We start from the raw sequence: 25,422 nt of genomic DNA on the forward strand, positions 1-25,422 counted from the left end.
GTCTCTGGCACTGCTCGCGGCGGGCTCGCATGGTCTCATTGCAGGTCGACGAAGCGCGATTTATGAGCAGCGCGCGGGCGAGAGCGAGCCGCCTCAGTCGGAGAGCGAGCTTTGCGCCTCAGTCGAGATCCTTCATAGCAGCGAGAGCGTCCTGACCGAGAGCGTGGATGAGCTCGTAGGTGTCCGACTCGGCGGATCCGAGGTCGAGCGACACCTCGAATGCGAGCTCGACGAAGCGGTACAGCGCCTTCTTGGCGCGCTTGTACGAGCACTTCGTCGGCTCTAGCACGCCGTCCTCCTCGAGCGAAGAGAGAAAGAGCAGGAACTCATCGAGCTTGTCGCTGCCGCCGTCGCCGCGAGGAATGCGGCACGAGAGCTGAAAGAGGCGCTTGTGGTTGAGGATGGCGGAGACGCTCGTCGGGAGCGACGGGTCCTCGGAAGTGGGCGCAGCAGTGGATGGCGCACGGCTTGACGAGGCGACAGCGCGGACGGGCGGCTCGGCCTCGGTGCGAGGTCGCTTGGCGGGCATGACGGCGACGGCAGCGCCGGACGCAGGACGAGTGGCGGCAGATGCAGAGCGCTGCTGCTCGAGCACCCACTCCTGCGTGGCCCGCGATGCATCCGCCTCGAGCTCTAGCAGCTGATCGTATGCTCCAGGACTCGCCTCGGGCCCCTCCTCCTCCAATGCAGCCTCCTCGGCGACGTCCTGCTCCTGCGCCACTGCCTCGGACGCAGCCATCTCGGATGCGGCTGCTCGACCGATCTCCTCGCCCTGAGAGTTCAGCGCTGGAAGCTTAACGAGCGAAGCGCATGGCGAGGACTTGATGAGCGTACGCGGAGCCTTGAGCGCTGCAGGCAGCGCGGCAATCTGCTTGGTCGGCGGGAGAAGAGCGGCCGCGGAAGACGTGGCGAGGGCAGCGCGGCCAGCGGCCGTCGAAGAGATCACAGGCTCGCTGGGCGGCACGAAGACGAGCTTGAGGCGGATGTGGTCGTGCCACAACGGCAGCCACGGCGCGCACGGGTCGCGGGCGAGTGCCTCGCGAGCTTGGCTTGGCCACTCGGCAAACGGCGTGCTCCACACTTTGACGCAGCCGTCCAAGACCTTGATCTTGCGCATCGCCTCCATGTACCATCCCCTCATGTCAGTGATGACCACCTCAACGGTATGCTCGGCCAGCGAAGGGCCTCCCGCCTTCAGCCAGGCGCGATTGGCGTCCCATAAAGCATCATCAAAAGCGCGCAGGCCTCCTTTGGTGCGGCCGCCCCACTCAGCCCATCGTATGATGCATGCGTGAGGAATGGTCTTCTCGAGAAGGACGCGAAGCTGTCGCGGACCGTAAGAGCGACGCCGGCAGTCGGCTGGGCCGAGCTTCTTGGGCATCTCGAGCTTGGCAGAGGTCGAGGGCTACTGCGCTGTCGGTGGAGTGTGGCAGTGCGCACTTCGAGTGGCAGTGCGCACTTCGATGTCTGGAAAGAGCGGAACGACGTAGAGGAAGTGAGAGAAAGAGAGCAGTCGCGAGGAGGCAGGGTAGTGATGGTGCTGAGACGAGAGCAGCGCGTCGCACCGTACCAGCCCTGCACACAGCAGCGCCTTATCGCTAGGGTCGGCGAAGGGAGCGCGCGGCCAGAGCAAAGTGCTCTTGATCACAAGGAGAGAGCTCGTCGACGCGACGCGACTCTAAACGAGCTTCACGCCCTCTTCAGTGATCACGCTCAGGGGCTCGGAGGCTCGCGCGACGCATGTTTTGCCCCCTGACGAGCGACGCGCGCGGCGTGTGCCCAGCGGCCGCAGCCCTCCCGCATGTGGACGCCTCAGCGGCGTGTCCGTCAGTGCGAAGCTGCAAGAGACTGCACTCTCGATACTACAGCGGGTCTCAGCTATGATATGATTGCCTCAAGCCTGGCCAGGTGACATCGACGCTCGAGCACGGCTCGCGCTTGCGAGCGACATGTAGGCGACGGACGCACGCTGCACGTCGATTGCGCTTCACGACGCGCCTCGCGATCAGAGGAACTCCTGCAGCGCCTTGAGCGCATCCTCTCCGACTTCACGGATGCGATCGACCGCCATCTCCGTTGAGTCAAGCTCGTCCTCCTTTCTCGCGCTGTGATCAAAGGCCACGCGGAAGCCCACCTCGACGAGCTTGAAGAGCGCCAGCTTGGCGCGCTTGTGCACGCCTGCAGGCTCGCGCTTCTGCGGTCCGTTGAGGTCGTCGAGGAGGCCCTCATCATCTAGCTGCGTGACTGTGCGCAGGAAGTCGTCGAGGCCTTGACTGCCTTCGCCGTCGCGCGGAATCTGGCAGGCGAGACGCAGCAGACGACGCAGGTTGAGCACGTCCGTGACGCTCTCCGGCAGCGCAGCCGGGATGCGGGGAGCCGTGATAGGCACTGCCGCTACTGCCGAGCCCGGTGCGGCGTCTGGCGCTGGAGTGCTGTCTGCAGATGCTACAGCGACGCGCTTCGATGGTCGCGGCTTCGCTGTTGGCTGCTTTGGTTGCAAGCGAGAAGCTACCGTGCCGAGACGAGGCGCCGGCACTGAGGCTACTGGTTGCGTAGACGCAGCGGCTGGTGCAGGTGGTGCCGCTGCGCAAAGCTGAGGCGCAGGCGCCGATGCTGCCGGCTGCATCGCCTCGCTCTCGGATGCGTGGCGCAGAGTGGAGGCCTGCGAGCGCTCCGCGTCGGTGCGCGTCGAGTCGTCCATTGACTCATCCTCGTCTTCGCCCTCTCCATCGTCATCCTCTCCTTCAGCATCTTCCTCATTGCCTTCCTCCTCTTCTCCATCCTGTTCATCATCATCCTCTCCCTCTGCATCCTTCTCATCTCCCATCTCTGCGTCGCCATCGTCGTCCGTCGCGATTGGGCTCGGCGGAGGAATGACGAAAGGTTGCTGCTGCTCGGGCAGGAGTGGTGCTCCAGTTGGCGTCGTAGCTGGCTGGCGTCCAGGAGTGCGTTGGAGCTGCGTGGCGCTTGTTGTGCTAGCCGTCGCAGCGCCGTATCCACCAGACATGAGCCCAGCAATGAAACGGTCTGCCTCAGTAGCGCCGTCGCCCTGCAGCGGCACAGGCGGAGGAGCTCCAGCATACGGTGCGCTCGTGGAAGGCCCGCCCAAGGCACCTGTCGCAATCGCCTTGCTCTGGGCCTGCATTGCCTGGGCAGGCGAGCGGCGGGGCTGCGTCGCACCTAGCGTGCTTGCTTGCGGCTCGCCAAAGATGGCTTTGGCGTCGGCAGTGGAGAACGGCGCTTGCTGCGCTCCCGGCGTGGCGACAGCACTTGAGCTCGGCGCACCGTGGCTCTGCGCCATCTGCGCCGTCTGTGCTGCTGCCGCGCTGGCCGCGGCGCCGGTGGCCACGCTTGAGCTGCGCGGCGTGCTCGCTGCCGGTCCGTGCGACGCGTCGGCATGAGCCTGCGCAGTGCTGGTGCTGGCGCTCAGAGCTGTGCTCTGCGGCATGGCAGAGGCTGCGCGCTGAGCCTGCGGCACTGCGGGCTGCTCATGCCAGTAGGTGGTGCCGGCCTTGGGTCTGGGACGAGGCGCAGTGGCGCGCGGCATCGTGGAAGGCGCGTGCGCAGCGCGTGTGCGAGAGGACGGCGCGCGTGGCCGGAAATGGCAATGCGATGCGGCGCAGTGAGCAGCTTTGCAATAGGAGCGGCTGAGGAGGTTAAGGAAAGCGAAGGGAGGAGAGGAAGAATATATGAGGAAGAGAGAGGAGTGGGAGTTGAGAGGCAGGAAGAAAGGATGCGCGCTGCTGTGCGCGCCAGCGCTTGGGCCGCGTGATCATAGGGGCACGGCCGCGCACGTGTCGCGCCTCCTCTGAGCTCCCTTCTCACCTCCATCTTGTCACAGCTGCTCCCATGCATCCACTCACTCCTACAGAGAACCTTCAAGCATGTACACCTCTCTCTCGCACTCGATGCCATTGCCACGGCTGAACTACAAGAGAGTGTTTAGGAGCTCCTCGTTGAGCTCGTGCAGCACCGCGTGCGCCTCGCGCGCGAGATCCTTGATCCTCTCGCACGCCGCACGCTCTGACGTCTCAGCGCCGTCGTCAAAAATCGAGTAGCCGTGCTGTACAAGCTTTGACAGACACTGGCGCTGCTGCATCACCTGCGTGCGGTGGTCTGCTGTCTCTGGCTGCGCAGCTCGCGCGTCGCAGATGCTGCGCATGGTGCTGCGGAAGCTCTCGAGCTCTGCGCTGCCCTTGCCCTTCAGCTGCGCCTTGGTGGGATACCCGAGGCTGATGGAGAGAAGGCGCAGCGGCAGCGCAGAGAGGAAGGAGTTGACACGTGCGGTGAGTTGCGCAGAGAGAAGCAGCGGCTTGCTGGCGGAGGTCGAGGGCGTCGACGCAGATAGAGGGACTGAGCTGGGAGCTGGAGGCGCTGCTGAAGAGTTGCTTTGAGCAGCCGACACCGTCCTTGAGGAGTGCAGAGCAATTTCATCATGCCAGAGCGGCAGCCAGGCAGCATATTTGTCGGTGCTGAGCCAGTGGATCACGTCGCGAGGCAGCTCTGCATACGCGCAGCGTGTCCATGGCTGCGGCGGCGCCTGCTGAAGTGCCTGGTGTACGTCACGCATGGCTTGCTCGTAGCGCTCCCACATCCTCTTGACCGCAGCAGCCAGCGAGCTTGGCTTCATAGTCGGGATGTACGGCAGGCATGTGCTCATCACGTCGCTGCAGAGCTTGTCTAGGTCGCTGCTGCTGAGACTAGCCGGACGACGTCCTCGAGTTGCTGCCCAGGTCCGCACGTCGGACTCGTGTACGCTGTGCTTGCCGCGCGTGACGTGTAAGAGCTGCTGTAGCATGATGAGATGCTCTTGCGGCGTCCACTCCCGCGGCACAGTCTTGGGACAGGGAGGCGAGGACGGACGAGGGCGAGGGCAAGACGCCGTGCGAGCCTGAGGCTGGGGTGACTGCTCGCGAGGCGACGGCGGCTCGCACTCAGCCCGCAGGGCTCGATGAGGCTGTTCAGCTTGCTGCGCATGCGGACCGTCCTTCTTGCTCTGCGAGGAGGCGCTCGGCCGTGGCTTTGGCCTGGTTTTGACTTCAGGCGGCGAGGGCTCTGGTGAGAGCACAACGTATCGATGGGAACGACGGCCACGCGCCGGCATGGTGGGCTGCTCGTCCTGCGTTGCGGCCTGCGTCGCGGCCTGCGTTGCGGCCTGCGTCTGCGGCAGTATGTCCTCAGGCTGCATGGCAAAGAGCTGAGATGGTGGTGAGTGGAAGAGAGAGCGCAGCGCTGTCACGCTGGCCAAGTGCTCCGCTACCTTGGGACGCAGCCAGGCACACAGTGCGACGCGTCGCGTGAGGGTTTCTCAGCGAGAAGCATCGCATTGCGTGCAAAGAGAGGGGCTGCGACGAAAGGGGGAAAGGGGTCGCACCGCTCATGCTCGTCTCGCGAAGGCACGCCGGTCTCGTGTCGAAGAAGACATGCCGGCGCGCGTATGCTCCCATCGCAGGCACGTCGGCGCCTCGTCGACGCGAGGCGGCGCGCTCTACATCGCCGTCTGCTGCTTCTTGTTCATCTCGATGATGATGCGCTTGTACGCGTCGACGTCGCCGTGGAACTTGCGCAGCGAGCCCTGGTCGGTGACCCAGAGCTGCTCCATGCATGCCTGGATGAAGCGCTGGTCGTGGCTGATGGCGATGACGCCGCCGTTCCACGCCTTGATGGCGTCAATGAGCGCGTCGAGACCCTCGATGTCCAGGTGGTTCGTCGGTTCGTCGAGCAGAAGCACGTGCGGCCGCATGAGACTGAGCTGCGCGAAGGCCACGCGCGACTTCTGTCCTCCTGAGAGCGTGGCGATGATCTGCAGGCCCGTCGGGCCCTTGATGCCGAACGCGCCACTAGAAGAAGCAGGTCAGCAGATGAACGCCGCCGAGAGGCGTACGGACGACGCACAGATGCGAGCGGTACTCCTCGACGCTCTTGCCCGGGAACTTGGCGGCAAGGAAGGCGACAGGGCTGACCGTGAGGTCGAGCTGGCGGAACAGAGCGCGTCAGTGTCGTGCGACGCCTAGTGGAGCGCTTGGACGCACCTGGTCGATGTGGTGCTGCGAGAAGAAGCCCACGCGCAAGCGGCTGTTGCGCTTCTGGTCGCCGGTGAGCGGGTTGATGTGGCCCATGAGCAGCTGCGACGGAGCGTCAGTGAGGTCAATTCGCGGCAGCGACGCAGCAGCAGTCGCACCTTCATCAGCGTCGATTTGCCTGGCGAGCGGGGCGTCAGCCGATGAGCGAAGCATAGCTGGTCCTGAGCTGCTCACCTGCACCGTTCGAGCCAACGACGGCGATGCGAGATTCCATCGTCACATCGAAGCTGTAGATGGCGTGAGCATGGGCACAGTTGCGCAGTGCATTGCGAGAACTCACTTGACGTCGCGCAGCAGAATCTTGTCGGCCGTGTAGCCGAACGTGACGTTGTCGAGCTGGAGCACAGCGCATCAGCAGCCGCAGCGCAGCACACCCCTCGCTCATGCTCACCTGCAGCAGCGGCGGCGCAAGCTTCTCCGTCTCGGGCAGCTTGAAGCGCACCACCTCGTCCTTCTCCGGCTCCTCGACCTCCGGCATGCGCTCGAGCTCCTTGATCTTGCTCTGTGCCTGCGCCGCACGGTTGGCATTGTAGCGCCAGCGGTCGATGAAGGCCTGCAGATGCGCCCGCTTCGCCACCGACGCCTCGTACTCGCGCAGCTGGTTCTTGCGCCGCTCCGTCCGCGTCTCGTAGAACTGCGTGAAGTTGCCCTTGTACTGAGGCAGAGATGAGCGTGGTGAGCTGCAGATGAGTGAAGAGCAGACTCACGTAGTCGAGCCGCTCAGAGTGCAGGTGCACGATGTCCGTCGCGACAGTGTCGAGGAAGGATCGGTCGTGACTGACGACGAGCAGCGTGCCTGTCGCAGAGCGTCAGAGGCAGGCGAAGACGCCCGCACGCAGCCGACTCACCAGGCCACTCGTTGACGAGGTAGTCCTCGAGCCAAGCGATGGCGTTGAGGTCGAGCACTGCGGCGGGTCAGCATGCAGCATGTCTCGGCCTGATGCTGGTGCTGCTCACTATTCGACGGCTCATCAAGCATGAGCAGGTCAGGCTTGCAGAAGAGCGCACGTGCGAGCGCGATGCGCATGCGCCAGCCACCACTGAAGGCTGCGAGCGGCGAGAGGTCAGCGTCGCACGCCATTGCGGTTGAGCTGGCACTTGGAGCAGCCGCCCACGCTCTCGCCCGCGCTCCAGCTCTGAGCACTCACCCGAAGTCGGCTTGGACTGGTCTTTGTCCAAGATGCCGAGACCGCTGAGCAGTGCTGCAGCTCTGCTCGGGCCCGTCTCCGCCTCCATGTCCACCAGCTTGGCCTGCACCTCTCCCAGCCGAGCCGTGAGCTCATCACGGCGAATCTCTCGTTGCCGCGTCGGCATGTCGACCGCGCCTCCGGCCGGCGCACTGCCCTCTGCCTTTGCTGCCGCTGCCGCCTCGTTCGCTGCCTTCACGCTGGCCGCCGCTGCTGCCTCGAGTGCAGCCAGCTCAGCGTTGAGCGCCGCCTCCTCGGACATGAGCTTGTCGCGCCACACGTCGGCCTTGAGCACGGCCTCGATGGCGCTGATGTTGTCGCCTGTGACTTCCTGCTCGACGTACAGAATGGAAATGTGCGTCGGGATCGGCACCTCGCGCAGCGCCATGTTGCGCAGCAGCGTACTCTTGCCCGTGCCTGAGCGCTACAATCAGCACTGCCTCCAGGTGAGCAGCAGGGCGTGACTCACCATTCCGCCCGATGAGGCCGTATCTCCGCCCCTGCGCCAGCGTGAGTGACGCGCCCGAGAGCAGGCGGTTCGAGCCAAATGACAGGTCGATGTTCGGCAGGTGCACGTCCTTGTTCTTGCTCTTGTTGGCCGCGTTCTCGAGCGGGTTGACCTTGAGGAACATCTCCTCGTACGTCTCCTGCTTGCGTGCATTCTCCACGAGCTTGCTGCTCTCGTATAGGTCGCGCTGCGCACGCTTCTGCAGCTTGGCGCGCGTCTTCTCCTCCTGCTTCTCGAGCTTCTTGACGTCGACGGCACTGCGCGCCTTGGTGGTGCCACCGAGCGCCAGATCAACGCCGCCGGCCTGGTCAAAGCCGGCGGTGCGGCTCAGCTCGGTGCGACCCATGTCGACAACGCGGTCGAGGCGCAGCAGCGGCCCTTCAGCGGTGGAAGACTCGGGCAGCAGGGCCGCCAGCTCGCGCAGCACATCGTCTACGCTCGCCGACGCCTTGGGGTCCGACGCCGTGGCGGACTCGAGGATAGCGCGCACGAGGTCGAGCACATCGTCGCGCGGATCCTCGGGCGCATCGACGTAGCCGGCGAGATACTCGACGATGGGCTCGTCGAGGTCGGGCAGGGCGCGCTCGAGCACGCGGGTGGCCATGATGATGAGTGTGGGGGTGGGGTGGTGGAGAAGGTAGAGCGAGCGCAGCCTGGACATTGCGCACAGCCATGCGGCACGTGACGCGCGCCCTGGCGCTGCGCTGGCCGTCCGGCTGGTGCCGGCGCCGTGCCCAGCAGGCACGGCAGCAGCGAGGCGCGCGCGGCGCATCGCACATGCAGCGCACCGGCGCCGCGGCCAGGCTTCCTTCTCAGCACCTCACTCCTCGACACCCGCCTCGCCTCACCACCTCTACACATCGCCCATCATGGCTGCTTCGTGGCGTCAGTTCTTCTCGTGAGTGTCGTCTGCTATCTCGCGCGCTTGCTCGCAGCCCGTCGCACTCCGCCGCTGCTGACTGCCGTCCCCCTGCGCACAGCTACAACAAGTTCACCTCCATCGCCGCCCGCGCCACGCGCCAGGCTCTCAAGGAGGAGGAGCGTGTCAAGGCCGAGCGCCGGGGCGAGCTCAGCCTGCGCTACCAGGAGTGGAAGGACGGCAAGGCCGGCGACCACGTGAGTAGCGCGCAGGGACCTGGCAGGCAGAGGAAGGGCTTGGGAGCAGCGTGCAGGAAGAGGCACAGTGTGGCCTCGCATGGCGAAGGCGGACAAAGAGGCGAATCCTCGTGCGAAAGGCGTGCGAGATGCTGCTCGGCGTCGTCTGCGAGTGGTGAGCGTCGAAAGGCGGACGGGAAGGAGGGCGATATGGCGAGGATGCGACGCTCTCGTGCGGGTCGGTGGGCTGCCCGTTGTCCGAGCTTCCAGGCCAGCATGGCGTATGCCCTGAGCTCAAAGGGGCTTCTGTCTCGGCCGGCAAGCACTTGAGTCGGCCAGGCCAGAGAGACTGGACGGCCGAGCGGAGCTCTTAGCCGAAGGTGCTGAGATGCGGCGGCGGCGGCGGTGAGCGTGGAGCTCAGGGGCAATCCGCGCTCTAGCGGTAAGAGCTTGTCCGCTCGCGGACCTCAGCGATGCCGATAAGCGGCGGCGAGGGCAGGGAAGACGCTGCCGCACCGCGCACGAGGGTTGTCTGTCTCCTCGATTGCCCTCGCTGTCGATCCGCTGTGCCATCGCGATCCAGCTGCAGAAGGCACGAGCGCCTACTGACTCCCTCTGCGCCCTCTCCCAGATCGTCATGGCCCCCAAGAAGGCCTAAGCGTCTGCCTTTTCCGGCAGTCGAGGCATTCACACACACGCGATGAGCTAGCGGCGGCACGGAGCGGCATGCACTTAGCTTCTCCCTCCGCCGTCGCGCCGTCCGCGACAAATGAATGCTTTCGTTGAGTCCTCTGAACGCGTGATTCCGTGCGGCCGTGTGAGGCAGAGACTGAGAGGATGAAGAGAAGGCGCATGCAGACAGAGCGGCGCGCGGCACACGTCGAGCTCAACCGCTGTGTGGGGCAGATGGGTTAGGCATGATGAGCATGACCTCGGGCATCGAAAGCCGGGCGTGCCCGCCGTGCTAACCGCTGCTGGAGATAAAGCACAACAACGCGCTCTAGGCTCCCCCTCTCGCTTCTCCCTCGTCATCATGTCCTGGGGCTTCAGCAGCGCTGTGCCCGTGCTTGCCTCAAGATAGCTGCTCCGCTACTTCTGCTCCTGTCTGTCACTGTCCACCAGCTCGTGACATCGCCCGTCCGATTCGCCGCTCTAGCGTAAAATGTCTCGATTGCCACATTAGCACTGAAGCACACAGGGATAGTGCTGACCTGCCTCACTCTCTTTCCTTCGGGAGACGAGGAGCTGATGTGGAGGCCTCTGGGCCTTGCGGCGCCGTCGAGCTCATCATCGGCTGCTCATCTACAGCGGCTTCCGCCGCTCGGCTGTGCGCTACGCTCTTCACCTTCACTCCACATCAGCCAAGCCTCTCCTCCTCCCTCGCTACGCTTCGACCACAGTGAGCGTCGTCTTGCCGGTGTCTACTCCCTGACTCACATGACGCCGCAAAGCATAATTCCATCACCATGAGCTCTGCCAGCTCTTCATACGAAGCAAGCACACAGAGCGGCACGCCGCCGCCCCGAGACGACGTGGACATGGACGTACAGGACAGCCTCTCGGACGCCGATACCGGCCGCGACGACTCTGACAACGAGGAAGCGGGCCATGATGGTGTCGACAAGTGGAAAGATGAGCAGCTCTGCGACCTCATCCGCGCCATCTCGACGTGGGAATCGCTCAAGCAATGGTTCGCCGACACGAGCAGATCGCGCCTGCCAGACCGAGCCGGCGCTCAGCTCGACTGCCTTGCTCGAGAGGTGGGCGTCAACAGAGGCGATGAGAATCTCCGGCGCGATGCTCACTGGCTCAAGAACACATTCTTCCGCCTCTTCTTCGAAGTGCCGGGCGAGCTGCTGTCAAAGCCGTGGGCGCTGTGGCCTCTCAGCAACCGCACTCGGATCCCGTGCTGGTGGGCAGTGTACTTTGAGCAGATCATGGAGGGCGGTGGCCGTGGTCAGAGCGCCGGAGATGTTGGCGCGCCGGGTCTCCATCAAGAAGCAGCACCCACCGGATCGTCCGCTTTCACCTCTGGCATTGCGACTCCTGCCGTTCCAAATGAGCTCGAGCTGCGCAAGGCTCAGCTCGAGAAGCTGCTCGGCAAAGCTCGACAGATTGAGAAGCGTCTGCGTCTTCTGGCAAAGTGCACACAGCGGCGCGAGGACAAGCACGCCTCGGTGTTCTGGTCCGGCAAGCTGCGGGTGAGTGAGAGCTGTAGGCTTCTCCGCCACGCAAGCAGCTGAGGCAAGGTGCTGCACAGATGTTTCGTCAGGCCGGGGCATTCAACGAGGGCTTGACGGCGCCAGAGCTTGAGCAACATCTGCTGAACATTGCAAGAGACGTAGAGCAGAGGCGTACCTTGGGTGCAGCTCTGAGCGACGAGGCTACTGAGATCCTCTCCGCCTATGCTCAAGAGATCACTGCTGCGTCGCTGCGGTATCAGAGATGCCGTGCCGCTGCCTCGTCTTCGGCAGCCTCAACTTCTTAGCCGCGTGCGGTGCAGCCCAGCTACGTCTGCCGCCGTCTCCGTATACCCCAATGTGATGAAGTTGCTTCTGTCTCTCGAAGCTCTCATGACATGCGCTCAGTGTAGTCCGAGCTGATGAGATTGTGGTGGGACGCGGCGGCGGGCTGCAAGGTCTACGGGACGGCCGCGCAGCACGCAGGTGCCAGGCTGCCCATTCGCTTCTTGCTTGCTCTCAGATGTTATCGGTGACGGCGGCGTAGGATCGGTGACCGCGACGTAGGATTGGTGAAGTGCTTGCTGCCACTGTGACAGCCACAGGGCAGCACAGCGTCTGCTCCGCTGCCTCGACAGCCTCAATCACAGGCGGCACGGAGGCGCACCGCGCGCCGCGCGCGATGGGCTCAGGGGTATGCGCCGCTGCCGGCCCGCCGCCCGCGGCTCCGCTTCTGCTAGTCCTGATGAGCATGGTCTAGTCAGAGTGAGACTCGGTTTCGAAGCAGCACAGAGAGGCAAAGGGCGCCACGGAACCCCATCGGCCATTCTCTCTTGTCTCATCACCTTCACCTCTCCTTGCTGGCCTCCGCGCAGCGCCTTGCCTCGCTCGCCATGCCACCGACACCGCCAATCGTGCCTGAAAGACGGGGCTATCCCTGGACGAAGACGGTACCCCGCTGGCGCGAGCCGGCGCGGTGCGCATGGATCCGTCAAATGGGCGCCATCCCAAAGCTGCGCCACTTCTGTGCAGATCCGGTGGCGTTCAAGATGCGTTGGCGCATGGGAGTATATTTCCACGCCTCGGCGCAGCTTGCGTGGCCTGGCTGCCCTCGCACGCGCTCTCTCTGCCGCAAAGACGTGCACCGCCTCAAGCATCGCTTCCTCGGCTTCGAGAAGATCGTCGATCCCGGCACACGCGGCCTGCCGTACGACGAATGGCCTGCGGAGCAGCGCGCCAATGTTCCTCGCTGGTGGGCCGAGTGGGACAGACACATCATGCGTACGCCTCGCCGCCTGGAGGAGCCTGATCGCGCAAGCATGCAGAACGGCGACGAGGTCGACGACGAGTGAGAGCAGCACCAAAGCTGCATCATCATCGGCATCTGCCACGGCCATAGCTCTCATCGACAGACTCCTCACTTCTCCGCGCGACGACCTGTCCAACTCTCACTAGTGCACCTCTCAGCTCGCACATCGTGCTCTCGCTATCGACGCTCTCTCGTTCTCCATCCAATCGCTCACGAAGTGCTCCGCTTCCGACTTTGTTCGCTCCCGGCCCACATCAAGAGCCTACCGCAACGCGCATCCACTCTCGCGAAGCGTCGATCATCCATTGCCCAACGTGACCGCAGCTGGCTAAGCGTGTCTCGATCTGTTCTCCTCGACTTGCGAGCTCTCTCGAATTGCCCTCCCTCTCGCTCAATCCGATCATCCTCTCTGTCTCTCGAGTCGTTCTCGCCTCTCCGACGCCCGAGTCGTTTTCGCCTCCCTCTCGCTCAAGCCGATCCTTCACTACTTCGCTCGACCCGTTCTCGCTTCTATCTCGCCCAGGCCGTTCTCGCCTCCCTCTCAAGGCTCTCTGTCACGAGTGAAATGCTATGACTTTTCATACGCCAGTCTCTGCATGTGATGCGCACAGCCTCGCGGTCCTTTGTCGCTGAGCTCGGCGGTGCCTGTTCCAGTGTGCTTAGCACGCGCCGCGCCGCGTGCGCGCGTTTGACGGTGCGTGTCGACCGCTGCGCCCACTCGGCGGCGCAGCGCCAGGGCGCGCTGCAGACAAAGGCATGCAGCTGAGTTGCTGAAGCGTTGCTGTAGCGTTCTACAACTGAGCGGACGCTACTCGTGTCGCGGTGTGCTCTCCGCCGCTGCGCACGCGCAGGCCGAGCGGCTCGGCGGGGACAAAGGTCGCGACGCGCAGGCGGCGCGACAAAGCACCGGCACGGGCCTCCCCGCGCACACGCCTTCGCCCGCTCGTCGGCGCATGCCTTTGCCTTCGCCTCTCACCACCACTCACCACCACTCATCACCACGCCGTTCCCTTCGTCTCACCACCACATACAGACTCAACATGTCCTTTTCCGGCCCGGAAATCGAACGCCTGCGTGCGCACCTCAAATCCCGCGAGCCTCAGCAGTGGACGAAGGCGGAGCACGACTTGCACCGCGCGCTCGAGGTCCGACAGCTCCGTGGTGATCCGTATCCTCACAGGAAGCTGGGAGTCGTATACACCTTGTACTCGTGCCCCATTCCGCGCTGCCCTTACCCGCATCCTGTCGAGAAGATCACCGTCGTCGAGACCGAAGTGAGTTCTCGGACTCGACAAGGCGTTGATGGGTCGCAAACGCCGCAGCTGAGCAGCGTTCGTCCGCCAGTTCCATCACAATTACTACATCTTCGAGGGCCATGGGTGCTTCCCTTTCTGGGCCGAGATCAAGAAGGGACCCAACGCACCTCAAGACAAGTCTCTCCTCCTCGAGCAGGCATTCGGAACTATGAACGCTTATCGAGGCGCGATGATGGCACGGATGAAGGAATTCAGACGTCTGCGGGAGCAACAAGACAAGTAAGCTGCGTGCGAGGCAGAAGGTGAGTTGCGGCAACGCCTCCATCTCCGTTATCCCGATTCTAGCGGCGTCCTCCTCCTCGCGCCGCTCGTCCTCACCTCTTTGGCCGCAGGAGATAGAGAGGTGACGCTCTTGCGACGAGAATGTCTTTCCCGCTCCACCCCTTCTCTTTGATGCCTGTCTATTCGATGCGTCTGGTTCCAGGTCGTTCCACGCCGCTCCACTCTATGCCGCTTCACCCCCGACCCTCCGTAGCGCCCGCCTGCGCTCTGCCTCTCCTTCTGGCGCGAGCTTCGCTCTCCAGCTTGAGTCTGCCGTGACATACCTCGCGTCGGTCACGACTCCTGCTGTCTATGTCCCTACCGTTCTCTGCCTCCCAATGTCCACCACTCTTCCCTTATCGTGTGTGCGTCCTGAAAAGTCGCGTCAGCGACCGGGCCTCGGACTGGTTGCTCGCCGAGACTTTCGCGAAGTCGTTGACGAGCACACGAAGTCTTGTTCGGAGCAGTGAGACCGTGACTTGGGCTGACCCTGGCCCCGCGTAAGTGAGTCAACACACAGCTGCCCAGCCGTGGCCCGAGCAGTGGCGCGGAGCAGGACAATGCATCAACGTCGGCAGGCCGCGACAAAGCAACGGCACGGGCCTTTCGCTTGGCGCGCATACGCCTTCGCCAGCTCGTCGGCGCTACACGAGTACATCGTGGCACGTTCCCGATCGCAGCTTCGCCGCTTATAAGCGCACACGAGAGCGAAGCCGCTCCTTGCTCTCCCACTCCAACCATCTCACAACAGTCGAGCATGTTCGGGCCCACGCCACAAGATTACGCCAGCTGGCGCCGCTTGACCGATGCCTGTGTCATCGGTTTTCCTTCAGGCGAGCATCAGCATTGGACGCAGGAAAACCTGGACCTCCACTGGATGGGCACGCTTTTCACCATGGACTGGGACCCGTTCCCTCGGCAGCCGCTCGGAGTCTGGCACATTTTGTACGCATGCCCCGTTCCGACCTGCGGCGTGGCGCAGTGGGATCGGTCGCGATGCGCCGGTGAGCGCTGGCAGCGAATCATTGTGAGGGAAACCGAGGTGAGTCTGCCAGCTTGCTGAGTTACAAAAAAAGCGGAAATGAGCGATGGTCAGTCCCATCATGTGTATCACTTCCTCGGACACGGTTGGGAATTCGAGATCGCCTGTCCGGTGCCCAAGGGACCCGGCACTCCTCGTACCCAGACAGACCTTTTTGCGGCAGCCTGCGCGGTCCTTGCACAGCGATACGCGAACATCAGGACAATGATCGCGAGAGCAAAGCGAGAGCGAGAAGAAGCTCTCTTACGCGAGCTCAACAACAAGTGTCGCATGTGAGGTGCGTCGGCGCTCACGCCTTCATCCTCGGCTCTTCATCCTTGCCTCTGATCTTTTCTCAACGCTCATGCTCACATACTCCAATGCAGGGCGCGTCACGGCAGCAATCCCCTCCGGCACCTTCGCTTCGCGCTGCGGCCATTCTCCTTGCTTTCTGCCTCGCAATAACCACCACTCTTCCTTCTTTGCGTCGGCGTCAGCGTCATAGCTCCTGGCGCACGGCACGTACTCCGTGAGCTGGTGTTTGATTGCGACTCGTTCTCGCCGTGATAGGTAGAGGGCTCCTCAGTCAGAGCTAGAGCATCTCGAGCTTTGCTCGGTCAGCGGGCGAGGCACGCGCGGCGCGGTCCAGGAGGCCTTCATCAGCGGCGGCGGCGGGAGAGCAATCTGCTGCCTCTCAGCGTACGTGCTGGCCTGGATTTTGCTTCCCTAAGACAGATCTGGTTGATTGATGAGCGCCGGGCTTGAGACTCTGGAAGCAAATGAGCGCACAGACCACTGCCCCACCCCTGCTCATCTCCGAGGCACGTCTCCGCTCCGCTTCGCTCCACCATCATCTCGCACCACTCCCGATAGTCATGCCGCTCGCATTTTCGCTCGACCGCCATCCGTGGAACGGCGGTCTGCCCACTTGGACTGATGAAGGCAAGAGCGCCTGGATCAGAGAGTGTGCCGCCCACACCATGCTCCGTATATGGCTCAGCACGCCGGACGCTTTCGTCCTGCCGAACCGCTACGGCCTACGCTTCCACGCCGTCGCGCAAGTTGTGTGGGAAGGGCTTCCGCGCAGCGCCGACCGCATCAGACACGACATACATCGTCTGAAGTATGAGTTCTTCTCATTTCTTGTCATCGTGCTGGAGGGCGGCATGCGCTCGACACCCTATGCACGCTGGCCGTACCATCTCAAGAGCAGAGTGCCCTGCTGGTGGCAGGTATACGACGTGCACGTCATGCGTACGCAGCTGCATCACAGCGCTGGCACAGCCGCTGGCACCGGCGCCGGCGTCGGCACCAATTTCAGCCAGGGCTCGCTCGGATCGCCGTCGCTCGGATCGCCGCCGCCGTACTCGCCGCCCGCCAACGACCGCGACGTCGCATTCTTCAGCGACGCGGAGCGCGACGAGGACAGCGACGACTACTGAGGCGGCTAATCTCAAGTCAAGCGACTCGTCTCTCAAGCCTCAGCTCTTCCGCTGAACGGCTCGTCTCTCGTGCGCTCCAGGAACCCTCCCATTCTTCTTCGAGCGGCAGATCGCTCGCGACCGTGCCTCAAGCGCCTCCACGTCACACGTCCTGCTTCGCGCCTCGTATCGCCTCGCTCCGCGCCTGTCATCGCTTTCACCCAAGCCCTCCTCAAGCTCCGTCTCCGCGACCCCAGCTCCGTGCCTTATTCGATCTCGACGACTCACTCTAGCTCTCCTCGCGCCTCTTCACTCAACATCTCCGCTCGCCTCCGTCCTCGTCACGACACGTTCTCTCTCGTCAAGCCCTCGCGCGCTCATCATCTGAAGCGATTCATTTTCGCGAGGTCCATCTCGCTCTTGTACAAAGAAAGAATTTGCATCGTGATTCTCGTCGAGCGTCGAAAGAGAAGTAGAGAAGTGGCCGCTGCCCTCGCTGCGGCCACTCACTGGAGTCATCACTGTCCTGCCCGTCTGGAGTCTCCCCGCCCCATCCACCATCTGCTCGCTGCCCGCCGCTGCCTCATCTCTGCTCAGTGCATCGCAGCACGAGCATAGAGATCGTGCGAGACTTAGCGGCGCGCGCCAGCAGCTGCGGGTGCAGCACCGCCGTTTGCGGCGGCAGGAGCGGCGGCGCCGGCGGCGGGAGCGCCCTGGCCTTGCACGGAGAGGACAGTGCTTGCGTATCTCGAGATCTGCCGAACGCGTCAGCTTCGCATCGACGGCGCACCAGGAAGGGCGAAGAGAAGCACTCACCACATCCGTGCCCATCACATAAGCCTTGCGCACCACCGGCGGGCACGCGTTGTGCGTCGTAGCCTCGTCCAGCTTAGCGCCGACGTGCGAGAAGGCCTCGCGCGTAAAGCTGCTCATGTAGAAGCGCAGGCGGCAGAAGTGTGCGTAGAAGAGCGGCGCCAGGAGAGAGTTGCGCAGGAGAAGGGCGCCAATGAGGACGCGCGCGAAGATGGCGACTTCGGCGTACGCGACGAAGCGCATCGCGGGGTCGTAGTTGGCCTTGACCCCTGCAGCGATGTGTGTCAGCCAGCAGCAAAGAAGAGGGAGGAGAGGGGCACGCACAGCTCTGGATGAACTTGCTGGCGCGCGCCGGCGCCGATGCGGGCGCGGCAGCGGGTGCGGCAGCGCCATCGGCGCCAGCAGCGGCACGCGGCGCAGGAGTGGCGCTGGGGAAGGCCATCGGGATGATGGTGGTGCGCACGAAGGTGAGGACGTGGAAGAGCGAGAAGGTCGTGTACGGCACGACGGTGACTGCGAGCCGCGTCAGCACGTGCGCGCATGAAGGAGAGGCTAGGAACGCACTGAAGATCGGCTTGCTGAACCACCAGTAGAGCGCCAGCAGGAGGTACTGCACGTTCTCATCCATCGCGGCGCGCTGCAGGTACGCCTTGTTCACCTGGGGCACCTGAAGAGGGTACGCAGAGGCGGTCAGCAGAGCTCTGCTGTAGCGCGGCAAAGGGGAAGCGAAGAGCGCGCGAGAGTCTAAAGAGCTGCTTCCTTCACGCAGCAGTTCCGGGCTGCTACTTGAGCACGCGGAGCTCCTCCGTGCAGCATCGCAAGGCGTGCAAGCCAGCGAGCAGTCTAGGCTGGCGCCTGGAGCATAGCGAGCCTCGATGGGCCAGCTAGCGCCAGCTGCGCTCCGCGCATGCGCGCTTCCACCTGCGTCGCGCCGGAGAGCTCGAGAGGCTGTTGACCTGTGCTCGCTGCTCTCGCTCTTCGCAGGAAGCAGGAGAAGCCGCAGAGCTGGCATGCAACCGCGCGCGCACTAGCAGCGCTGCGTTGCCGTCTTGCTTTCGTCGCTCTGCCATCTCCTCCGCCATCCTGTCCCTCCACCTCCTCGCATGCAGAGCTGCACCCAGCAGTCCGACGCTCTCCGCGGCAGCCAAGCAGCAACGCCAGCACAGGCGCCGCACTTGTGCTGCGCTGCCTGTGGCGCTCTTCTCTGCTCATCCGCCTCTGCCGAGGCCTAGGCCAAGCCCGCAAGCAGCAGCCGCACGGGCCGAGGTGGCACGCTTGCCTCCAGCCTAGCGTTGCTGAGGGCTACGCCTGCCGCCTCTGGAGGACGACTGCACTGCCGTGTCCTTCTTTGCCCAGCACGCTGCAGCACTTGCATCCACTCCGCTCCGCCTGTGCCTTATCGCCCCTCCACCTCTGCCCGCTGCGCCGTGCAACTCACGCCGAAGCTCTTGTACACCACGACGCCGTACGACACCACGGCGCCGAGGTACGCGACGCTGTACCAGCGGCCGAGCGCGGCGCTGCTGAAGAGAAAGGTGCCGATGAGGAAGCGCAGGCCGGCGATGAACGTCAGGAAGTGGCCGGCGGCCCAGACGAGATGCGGCGTGGAGGCGACGGGACGTGCCTGTGGAGCATGGTCAGCGCGATGCCAGGGCATGAGCATGAGGGATAAGGAGACGCACCATGATGAAGCGATGGCAGGAGGACGGGACGTGAGGTGGTGAGGTGGTGGATGGGACGAAGAAGCCGCAGCGAGGCTCGTGCGAAGCTTGGGCGCATCAGCTGAGCGCGGGCCGCGTCCCTCGGCTGGCCTCTGGCATGCCGCGCTCCGCTGGCTTGGCTCTCGCGCCACGCTGACGCCGAGCCGCCGCGAACAAGCTGCGCAGATGACGCGTTGCTGCAGCGAAAGCACAGCCCTGCGAACTCGGCGCTGCTAGCCGGCACACATGCCACGGACCCTCTCTCGCAGACAGACACGATGCTGCTTTTCGGGAGCACACCACTGAGGCCATATGCTCACTTTCGAGAAGCACGCTTAGATGGGCGCAAGAGTGGGAGTGGCAACGCCCTTGAGAGCGGGCAGGCCGCCGCGCTTTCGCACGGCACGGCCTCACGCGCGCACGTCGGCGCTCGGCGGCCGCGCTGCGCCGACGCTCTGGAGATGCGCACGAAGCTCGCCTCGCTCTCGCGTCTCTCCTCTCCACCATCCCCGCCCTCTGCTCTGCCCAGCATGGCGCCCTCCATCCCCGCCTCCGTCTCCTCCATGCAGGAGCTCTTTCCTCTGACCTACCCCATCCCATCTCCGTCCACCGACGACACTCTCATCCCCGCCGCCGACGTCGCGCTCGAGCAGGACCTGCTGCTGCACGCCGACGACCTGCGCGCCTGGCAGAGCTACATCGCACACATCGTCACCTCCTCCTCGCCGCCCACTGGCGGCTGGGTGCCCGATGAGCACTGGTCCGCCCCGCAGCGCACGCTGCTCGGCCCCCTGGCCGGCGCAGACGCGCGTCTCGCACTGCGCCGCATCACGAGCATCTACGAGCGGGCGCTGGCACGCTTCCCGACGTCGTACGCACTCTGGCGCTCTTACCTGCTGCTGCGCACCAGCTTCCTCTGCGGCCAGCCCACAGGCGGCGTCGAGGCGTGGCGGAAACGCAGCATCGAGCAGGGCAGACGCAACCTCGATGCGGGACCGACACTGCTGGAGGAACAGGCGACGGACGAGTGGGAGTGGAGGAATGGAGGTGGTGTGGATGGACGTGTGGCATACAAGGAGTGGAACAGCCTCGCTGCGACGTACGAGCGCGCCTTGATGTGCCTGCCGCGAGTGAGCCTTACCGCACTGTGCTGCTACTGTGGTGGTCGCTGACACGTGCATGCTCAGATGCCGCGTCTCTGGCTCCTCTACTTCACTCTCCTCTCTCATCCGCTCTCTCCGTCGTCTCTCTCGCACACGCACGCGCGACGCACTTTCGACCGCGCTCTGCGCACGCTGCCCCACGCGCTGCACCTGCGCGTGTGGAAGGAGTACCTGCGCTGGGCCGAGCTGCGCGGCGGCGAGACGTGCCTGCGAGTCTGGCGACGATACCTCTCCGTCGATCCGAGCTTGACGGAGCGATACGTCGCAACGCTTCTTCGTCTGCGCGGCGAGTCGGATGCAGACGAGGAGGAAGAGGAGGAGGAGGAGAGCGAGGAGGAGACGCAGCGCAAGAGAGCCCGTGTCGTCGAGGCGGCCAAGCTGCTGCTGCGTCTGGCGCGCGATGCGGCAGAGGGCAAGTACACGAGTCCCGAGGGCAAGAGCCCGTATCAGCTGCTCGTGGAGTGGCTGGAGCTCTGCGAGAAGTACGCAGAAGACGTCGGCATGCCTGCCGAGGAGGAGGAGACGTTGGCGAAGAAGTCGGCGACGAGCAGCGGCAAGAATGGCAGCAAGAGCAACAAGAGCGGCGACGCCGCCTCCGCCTCTTCGACCGCGATCCGCGCTTCGGACGTCGACTCGCTCTCTGCTGCACCTCTGCCCGTGGGCCGCATTCTGCGCGAGCTTGGCATTGCACGCTTCCCCGACCAGGCTGGGCGTCTCTGGACGGGCCTCGCGACCTACTGGATCAAGCGCGGCGAGCTCGATGTGGCGCGCGACGTCTTCGAGGAGGGCATGCGCACCGTCGTCACCGTGCGCGACTTTACGCAGATCTTCGACGCGTACGCCGAGACGAGCGAGAACGTCGTGTCCTTCCTCATGGAGGAGCTTTCGGCCGAGGACGACGAGGAGGAAGAGGAGGGCGAGCGGGAGGAGAAGGAGAAGGACCTCGATGCCAAGATGCGCGACTTTGAGGAGCTGATGGAGCGGCGACCTTTCCTCGTCAACGACGTTCTGCTGCGCCGCAACCCCGACGACGTGCAGGAGTGGGAGAAGCGAGTGGTGCTGCACGGAGAGGACGAGGAGAAGGTGGTGGAGACGTACAACGAGGCCATCGCCACGATCAATCCTCGCAAGGCCACTGCGAACCTGCATCAGCTGCTGCTCAATTTCGCCAAGTTCTACGAGGAGGGCGGCTCCTCCTCCACGCCCGATCTCGAGAGCGCCCGGCAGGTGCTGCGTCGCGCGACGGAGATTCCGTACCGGCGAGTCGATGATCTCGCGGAGGTGTGGTGCGAGTGGGCAGAGATGGAGGTGCGCGCCGGCAACTTCGACGAGGCCCTGCGCGTGCTCGCTCGCGCCACGCAGCCGCCCAACTCGGCGCTGGAGCGCAAGAACATCTCCTACCACGACGAGCAGCTCTCTCCGCAGAAGCGGCTGTTCAAGAGCACCAAGCTGCACGCCTTCTACGTCGATCTGCAGGAGTCCATCGGCTCCGTCGAGGGCGCCAAGACGGCATACGACCGCATCCTGGAGCTCAAGATTGCAAACGCGCAGATCATTGTCAACTACGCCAGCTTCTTGGAGGAGAACAAGTACTTTGAGGAGAGCTTCAAGGTGTACGAGCGCGGCGTCGAGGCCTTCACGTACCCCGTGGTGTTTGAGCTGTGGAACGTGTATCTGAGCAAGTTCGTCAAGCGCTACGTGAGTGCCCTGTTCCGCTACCGTGTTGGCGCCAGCTGACGTGCTGCAAACAGGGCGGCACAAAGATCGAGCGTGCCCGCGACCTCTTCGAGCAGGCCCTCGAGGGCTGCCCGGCCAAGTTCGCAAAGCCGTTGCTGCTCAAGTACGGCGCTCTCGAGGAGGAGCATGGTCTGGCCAAGCGTGCCATGGGCATCTACGAGCGCGCTACGACCAAGGTGTCAGACGAGGATCGCTTCGACGTGCGTTTTCCCCTAGCCTCTCCTCGCCGAGGGCGCAAAGCTGACACTCTCCCACGCGCAGATGTTCACTTTCTACATCGCCAAGGCCACGTCGAACTACGGCCTTGCCGCCACGCGCCCCATCTACGAGCGCGCCATCGAGGCACTGCCCGACCGTCAGACGGCCGAGATGTGCCTGCGCTTCGCTGCTCTCGAGCGCAAGCTCGGCGAGATCGACCGCGCACGCGCCATCTACAAGCATGCGAGCCAGTTCTGCGATCCGCGCGTGAGTCCACTCCTTCAGCGCACTAGTCTGGCAGCATAGACTGACAGCTTTCTCCTGCTACAGACAAATGCCGCCTTCTGGAAGGAGTGGAACACGTTCGAGATCGAGACGGGCTCCGAGGAGACGTTCCGCGAGATGCGTGAGTTCGCTTCGGGCCCCTCTCTTCCTCTCGATGCCGAGCAGCTGCTGATGGTCTTGCTCCTGCAGTGCGCGTCAAGCGAGCCGTGCAGGCGCAGTTCAACACCGACATCTCCTACATTGCCGCCTCTGCCGCGCTCGTCTCTGCCGCCGCTGCTTCCGGCGAGGCCGCGGGCGCAGCAGCAGCGGACCCAGCAGACCCCATGGCGCAGGCCGAGGCTGCCGTCGCCGCCGAGCGCGCCGCCGGCCGCGCCGGAGGACCGGCATTCGTCGCTGCAAAGGCCACGGCTACGGCGCCGCCCGCTGAGCCGCAAAACGAGGAGCGCATCGGGGCAGACTCGGACGCGGACGACGATCTCATGTGAAGGGCGCGCGGGCAGGAGGAGGAATGCAGTGCTTGCCTCTCATTTCTCTCGTGCAAAGAGTGGCGTGTGAGAAGGCACGTAGAAGTACAGCAGAGGATGGTAGGACGAGTGAGAGGGGGCCAGAGGACTGCGCCGCGCTCAGAACTTGAAGCGGTCCTTCTTGGCGCGCGCCGCGTCGTAGCGCGCCGCCAGCTCCTCCTTGCTGAGCGACTCGAGCTCCTCGGGCGCAAGCGCAAGGTCGACGTCGCCTTGCTTGCGCTGCGGAAGCGTGAGGAGAGATGATGTCAGGCAAAGCGCGACGGGGCAACATGACGTTGGACAACTCACCTTGACGCCGCGCTCCTCGCCCAGCACAGGCGCGCCCTGTCGCGCAATGCCCGAGAGGTCGTATCCTCTGTCGCTGGGCATGAACCCACTTCCACCCTGCCGCTGCATCTCCGGGACAACATGATACAGGCTGCGCGGTCCGCGGTCCTCCGTCTCGGCCGTGCCTGCACGCGTGCTGGGCGCGCCGCGAGCGCCCTTGCGCAGCTCGAGGAAGTCGGGCGTCTCGAGGCCGCCGGGCACTGTCGAAGTGACGGACTGGAAGCCGCCAGGAGTCTCGAGGCCGGAAGGCAGAGGCGTCTCGAGACCATCGGCAGGTCCGTCGTCCTGCTCCTCCTCATCTTGCTCCTCCTCCTCCTCTTCGTCGTCCTCCTCTTCCTCCTCCTCTTCCGGCTCAAGCTCGCCCCACGGCTCGCGATTGATCGGCTCGCCGAGCGCCTCCTGCTGCGCCTGTGCCGCCGCGCTCTCGTCGGTGCCCATCACTTCGGCGTAGATGGGTCGCCCAAACTCATCCATCGGCGGCCGGCCCCATCCTCCAGGGTGGAAGCCCCACTGCGCACCCTCTGGGATGGGCGCATTTAGGCCAGCAATCTTCAGGTGCGGGTAGCTCGGCGGCGGTCCGAAGCGCTGCATGGCAATGAGCCACGGCGGCGGCGCCAGTGGCGGGATCGAGAGTGCCTCCTTGAGATCCTCGCTCAGATCGCCAGGCCGGCGCTCCTTGAACTTGGTCTCGAACTCCTTGCCCTCGTAGTACGTCTCGCCGTAGCGCGTCAGGCTTTCAGGCTTCGTCTGGAAGCGGAAGAAGGCGTCGTGCAGCTTCTGGTAGTCAATGTCGATCTTGCCCATCTTGGGCTGCACGCGCTCGCGCGTCTTGGCCTTGAGTGACTGGTCGGCCTCCTTCTCCTTGAGCGCATCCTTCATCTCGGCGATGCCGGTCGCGGCAATGTAGGCTGCAGACACATGGCTATCAGCAAAGAGACCTTTGTGACAGGGGCAACCGGCTGCTGTGAGGTGCACGTCGTGCGTCATCACCACGCCCCGCGCACCGCCACCGCCATTTCACAGCGCCACTGCCATTGCCTCTTCCGCGCCGCCTCTCCTCCTCTCCTCCCTTCATTCAAGCAGCTCCATGTCTCGACTCACCAGGCAGCAAGTACGGCGGCTTCTCTACACCTCGCTTGTTCTGCAGATACGCTCTCTTCTGGCTCCAATGCGGCGGCACCGGCACTGCGTTCCGCGTCGCCTTGAGCTGCAGCAGCAGTCTCGGGTCGTTTGCCGTCACATCTGCACCCTCCACCAGCTCGGGTTTCGGCACCATCTGCTTTAACTCCGCCACTGTCAGGCGCTGCATGCGGCGCAGCTTGCGCTTCGAGAGTGCCGCCTTCGCTTCCCGGGCGCCATCGTCGTCAGCGTCGGAGTCGGAGAGCTGATCATCATCTGAGTAGATCACGTCGCCCTTGGACGGAGCGGCTGGGTCGGAAGGGTCGACGCCGCCGCTAGCGGAGGAGAAGGCGGAGGAGACAGCCAGCCAAGTGGCGTATGCTGGATCGTCGGGCGCGGGAGCGGAGAGAGAGGAGAGATCGAGAGAGGGAGGCGCGGGCGCGACGGAGGTGCTGCGAGACGAGGCAGACTCGGCATCGCTTTCGACGTCGGAGGGCGCAGGCGTCTCGGACTGCGGTATGGAGTGAGTGAGCACGGTCCACAGGTGTGTGAAGTGCGGGTGGCGAGCCGAGAGCACATGGCCCTTGATGCGCGAATGGCACTGCAAGCTGCTGGGCCGCACGCCGGCTGAGATCGACCATGACCAGGCTGCTCCGGCAGCAGCATGCCAGCTAGCTACAGGTCCAGCCGGCCGCTGTGTCGCCATGTTCGCCTCCAGACACAGCCAGCCACGCTCTTCGCCCAAGGTGCATCGCATGCCTGCCCTCTCTCCGACACACGACTCACCGCGGCGCGCTCGTCCTTCCTCTTGGCTCTGCGCTTGGCGTTCTTGCTCTTGGGCCCGTTCTTGGCCTTGGCGTCGCCGTTGGGCGCGCCGTTGGCATGCGACGAGGGCCCGGCAGCGGCCGAGGGCACGCTAGGCGGCAGCGCGATGGCGGGCATGGCTGGGAGAAGGCGAGGATGTGGTGGACGGAGGCATAGGCGAGGCGGCCGGGGCGGGCTGGAGATGCGCGGCGCTTCTCGCACGGGACACGCACGGCCGGCGCACCCACGTGGCCGCGCACCAGAGAGCAAGGCCGAAGCTCAGAGCCGTCTCAGCGCAGGACCGCGCAACTGACGCAGAGTGACAAAAACATGCTCACAGACGCTGTCGCTGCTCTGGCTGGAGCACCTCA

General features: G+C 64.3%; 9 protein-coding genes across 9 annotated transcripts; 4 read left to right on the top strand and 5 right to left on the bottom strand.

Annotated features, from left to right (window-relative positions):
- Positions 1 to 118: 118 nt before the first annotated feature.
- FA09DRAFT_340184 (hypothetical protein) lies at positions 119 to 1,126 on the bottom strand (the record flags this gene model as incomplete). The annotated part of the gene is made up of 1 exon (XM_025744294.1): positions 119 to 1,126. One exon carries the CDS (start codon positions 1,124 to 1,126, stop codon positions 119 to 121), a length of 1,008 nt encoding a protein of 335 aa, XP_025596664.1.
- Positions 1,127 to 1,873: 747 nt separating this feature from the next.
- Positions 1,874 to 3,705, bottom strand: FA09DRAFT_331280 (hypothetical protein). The gene has a single exon (XM_025742954.1). It carries the CDS (start codon positions 3,545 to 3,547, stop codon positions 2,006 to 2,008), a length of 1,542 nt encoding a protein of 513 aa, XP_025596665.1. The 5' UTR covers positions 3,548 to 3,705; the 3' UTR covers positions 1,874 to 2,005.
- Positions 3,706 to 5,488: 1,783 nt separating this feature from the next.
- Positions 5,489 to 8,382, bottom strand: FA09DRAFT_340186 (P-loop containing nucleoside triphosphate hydrolase protein; the record flags this gene model as incomplete). Its single annotated transcript, XM_025744295.1, has 12 exons — positions 5,489 to 5,840; positions 5,896 to 5,975; positions 6,033 to 6,125; positions 6,182 to 6,201; positions 6,258 to 6,310; positions 6,364 to 6,419; positions 6,475 to 6,738; positions 6,791 to 6,879; positions 6,932 to 6,988; positions 7,041 to 7,130; positions 7,232 to 7,687; positions 7,740 to 8,382. 12 exons carry the CDS (start codon positions 8,380 to 8,382, stop codon positions 5,489 to 5,491), a joined length of 2,253 nt encoding a protein of 750 aa, XP_025596666.1.
- A 225-nt stretch (positions 8,383 to 8,607) lies between these two features.
- On the top strand, positions 8,608 to 9,604 carry FA09DRAFT_331282 (hypothetical protein). Its single transcript, XM_025742955.1, has 2 exons — positions 8,608 to 8,676; positions 8,759 to 9,604. Exons 1-2 carry the CDS (start codon positions 8,648 to 8,650, stop codon positions 9,201 to 9,203), a joined length of 474 nt encoding a protein of 157 aa, XP_025596667.1. The 5' UTR covers positions 8,608 to 8,647; the 3' UTR covers positions 9,204 to 9,604.
- A 464-nt stretch (positions 9,605 to 10,068) lies between these two features.
- On the top strand, positions 10,069 to 11,116 carry FA09DRAFT_350879 (hypothetical protein; the record flags this gene model as incomplete). The annotated part of the gene is made up of 1 exon (XM_025744823.1): positions 10,069 to 11,116. Exon 1 carries the CDS (start codon positions 10,340 to 10,342, stop codon positions 11,114 to 11,116), a length of 777 nt encoding a protein of 258 aa, XP_025596668.1. The 5' UTR covers positions 10,069 to 10,339.
- Positions 11,117 to 15,940: 4,824 nt separating this feature from the next.
- Positions 15,941 to 16,402, top strand: FA09DRAFT_340190 (hypothetical protein; the record flags this gene model as incomplete). Its single annotated transcript, XM_025744296.1, has 1 exon — positions 15,941 to 16,402. The coding sequence occupies one exon, from the start codon at positions 15,941 to 15,943 to the stop codon at positions 16,400 to 16,402; it is 462 nt and encodes a 153-aa protein (XP_025596669.1).
- Positions 16,403 to 17,013: 611 nt separating this feature from the next.
- FA09DRAFT_326182 (hypothetical protein) lies at positions 17,014 to 18,879 on the bottom strand (the record flags this gene model as incomplete). The annotated part of the gene is made up of 6 exons (XM_025741196.1): positions 17,014 to 17,136; positions 17,198 to 17,463; positions 17,519 to 17,707; positions 17,759 to 17,861; positions 18,633 to 18,818; positions 18,877 to 18,879. 6 exons carry the CDS (start codon positions 18,877 to 18,879, stop codon positions 17,014 to 17,016), a joined length of 870 nt encoding a protein of 289 aa, XP_025596670.1.
- Positions 18,880 to 19,207: 328 nt separating this feature from the next.
- On the top strand, positions 19,208 to 22,807 carry FA09DRAFT_331285 (protein prenylyltransferase). Its single transcript, XM_025742956.1, has 6 exons — positions 19,208 to 20,024; positions 20,082 to 21,755; positions 21,809 to 21,994; positions 22,056 to 22,259; positions 22,323 to 22,398; positions 22,467 to 22,807. The coding sequence occupies exons 1-6, from the start codon at positions 19,356 to 19,358 to the stop codon at positions 22,760 to 22,762; spliced, it is 3,105 nt and encodes a 1,034-aa protein (XP_025596671.1). The 5' UTR covers positions 19,208 to 19,355; the 3' UTR covers positions 22,763 to 22,807.
- On the bottom strand, positions 22,708 to 25,216 carry FA09DRAFT_331286 (DUF382-domain-containing protein). Its single transcript, XM_025742957.1, has 4 exons — positions 25,034 to 25,216; positions 24,230 to 24,758; positions 23,090 to 24,036; positions 22,708 to 23,020 (listed from the first exon to the last, which is right to left on the bottom strand). Exons 1-4 carry the CDS (start codon positions 25,187 to 25,189, stop codon positions 22,901 to 22,903), a joined length of 1,752 nt encoding a protein of 583 aa, XP_025596672.1. The 5' UTR covers positions 25,190 to 25,216; the 3' UTR covers positions 22,708 to 22,900.
- Positions 25,217 to 25,422: the final 206 nt, after the last annotated feature.

This window comes from Tilletiopsis washingtonensis (genome assembly GCF_003144115.1).
Source record: "Tilletiopsis washingtonensis strain MCA 4186 unplaced genomic scaffold FA09scaffold_17, whole genome shotgun sequence".
NCBI classification, from domain to species: domain Eukaryota; kingdom Fungi; phylum Basidiomycota; class Exobasidiomycetes; order Entylomatales; genus Tilletiopsis; species Tilletiopsis washingtonensis.

Coding starts and splice junctions, on each gene's coding strand:
- FA09DRAFT_331280 (XM_025742954.1), bottom strand. CDS start 3,547: ATGCCGCGCGCCACTGCGCCTCGTCCCAGACCCAAGGCCGGCACCACC.
- FA09DRAFT_331282 (XM_025742955.1), top strand. CDS start 8,648: ATGGCTGCTTCGTGGCGTCAGTTCTTCTC. Junction 8,677..8,758: donor TCGTGGCGTCAGTTCTTCTC/GTGAGTGTCGTC, acceptor CCCTGCGCACAG/CTACAACAAGTTCACCTCCA.
- FA09DRAFT_331285 (XM_025742956.1), top strand. CDS start 19,356: ATGCGCACGAAGCTCGCCTCGCTCTCGCGTCTCTCCTCTCCACCATCC. Junction 20,025..20,081: donor CCTTGATGTGCCTGCCGCGA/GTGAGCCTTACC, acceptor GTGCATGCTCAG/ATGCCGCGTCTCTGGCTCCT. Junction 21,995..22,055: donor CAGACGAGGATCGCTTCGAC/GTGCGTTTTCCC, acceptor TCCCACGCGCAG/ATGTTCACTTTCTACATCGC.
- FA09DRAFT_331286 (XM_025742957.1), bottom strand. CDS start 25,189: ATGCCCGCCATCGCGCTGCCGCCTAGCGTGCCCTCGGCCGCTGCCGGG. Junction 24,037..24,229: donor GCCGCCGTACTTGCTGCCTG/GTGAGTCGAGAC, acceptor ATGTGTCTGCAG/CCTACATTGCCGCGACCGGC. Junction 23,021..23,089: donor GCGAGGAGCGCGGCGTCAAG/GTGAGTTGTCCA, acceptor ACGCTTCCGCAG/CGCAAGCAAGGCGACGTCGA.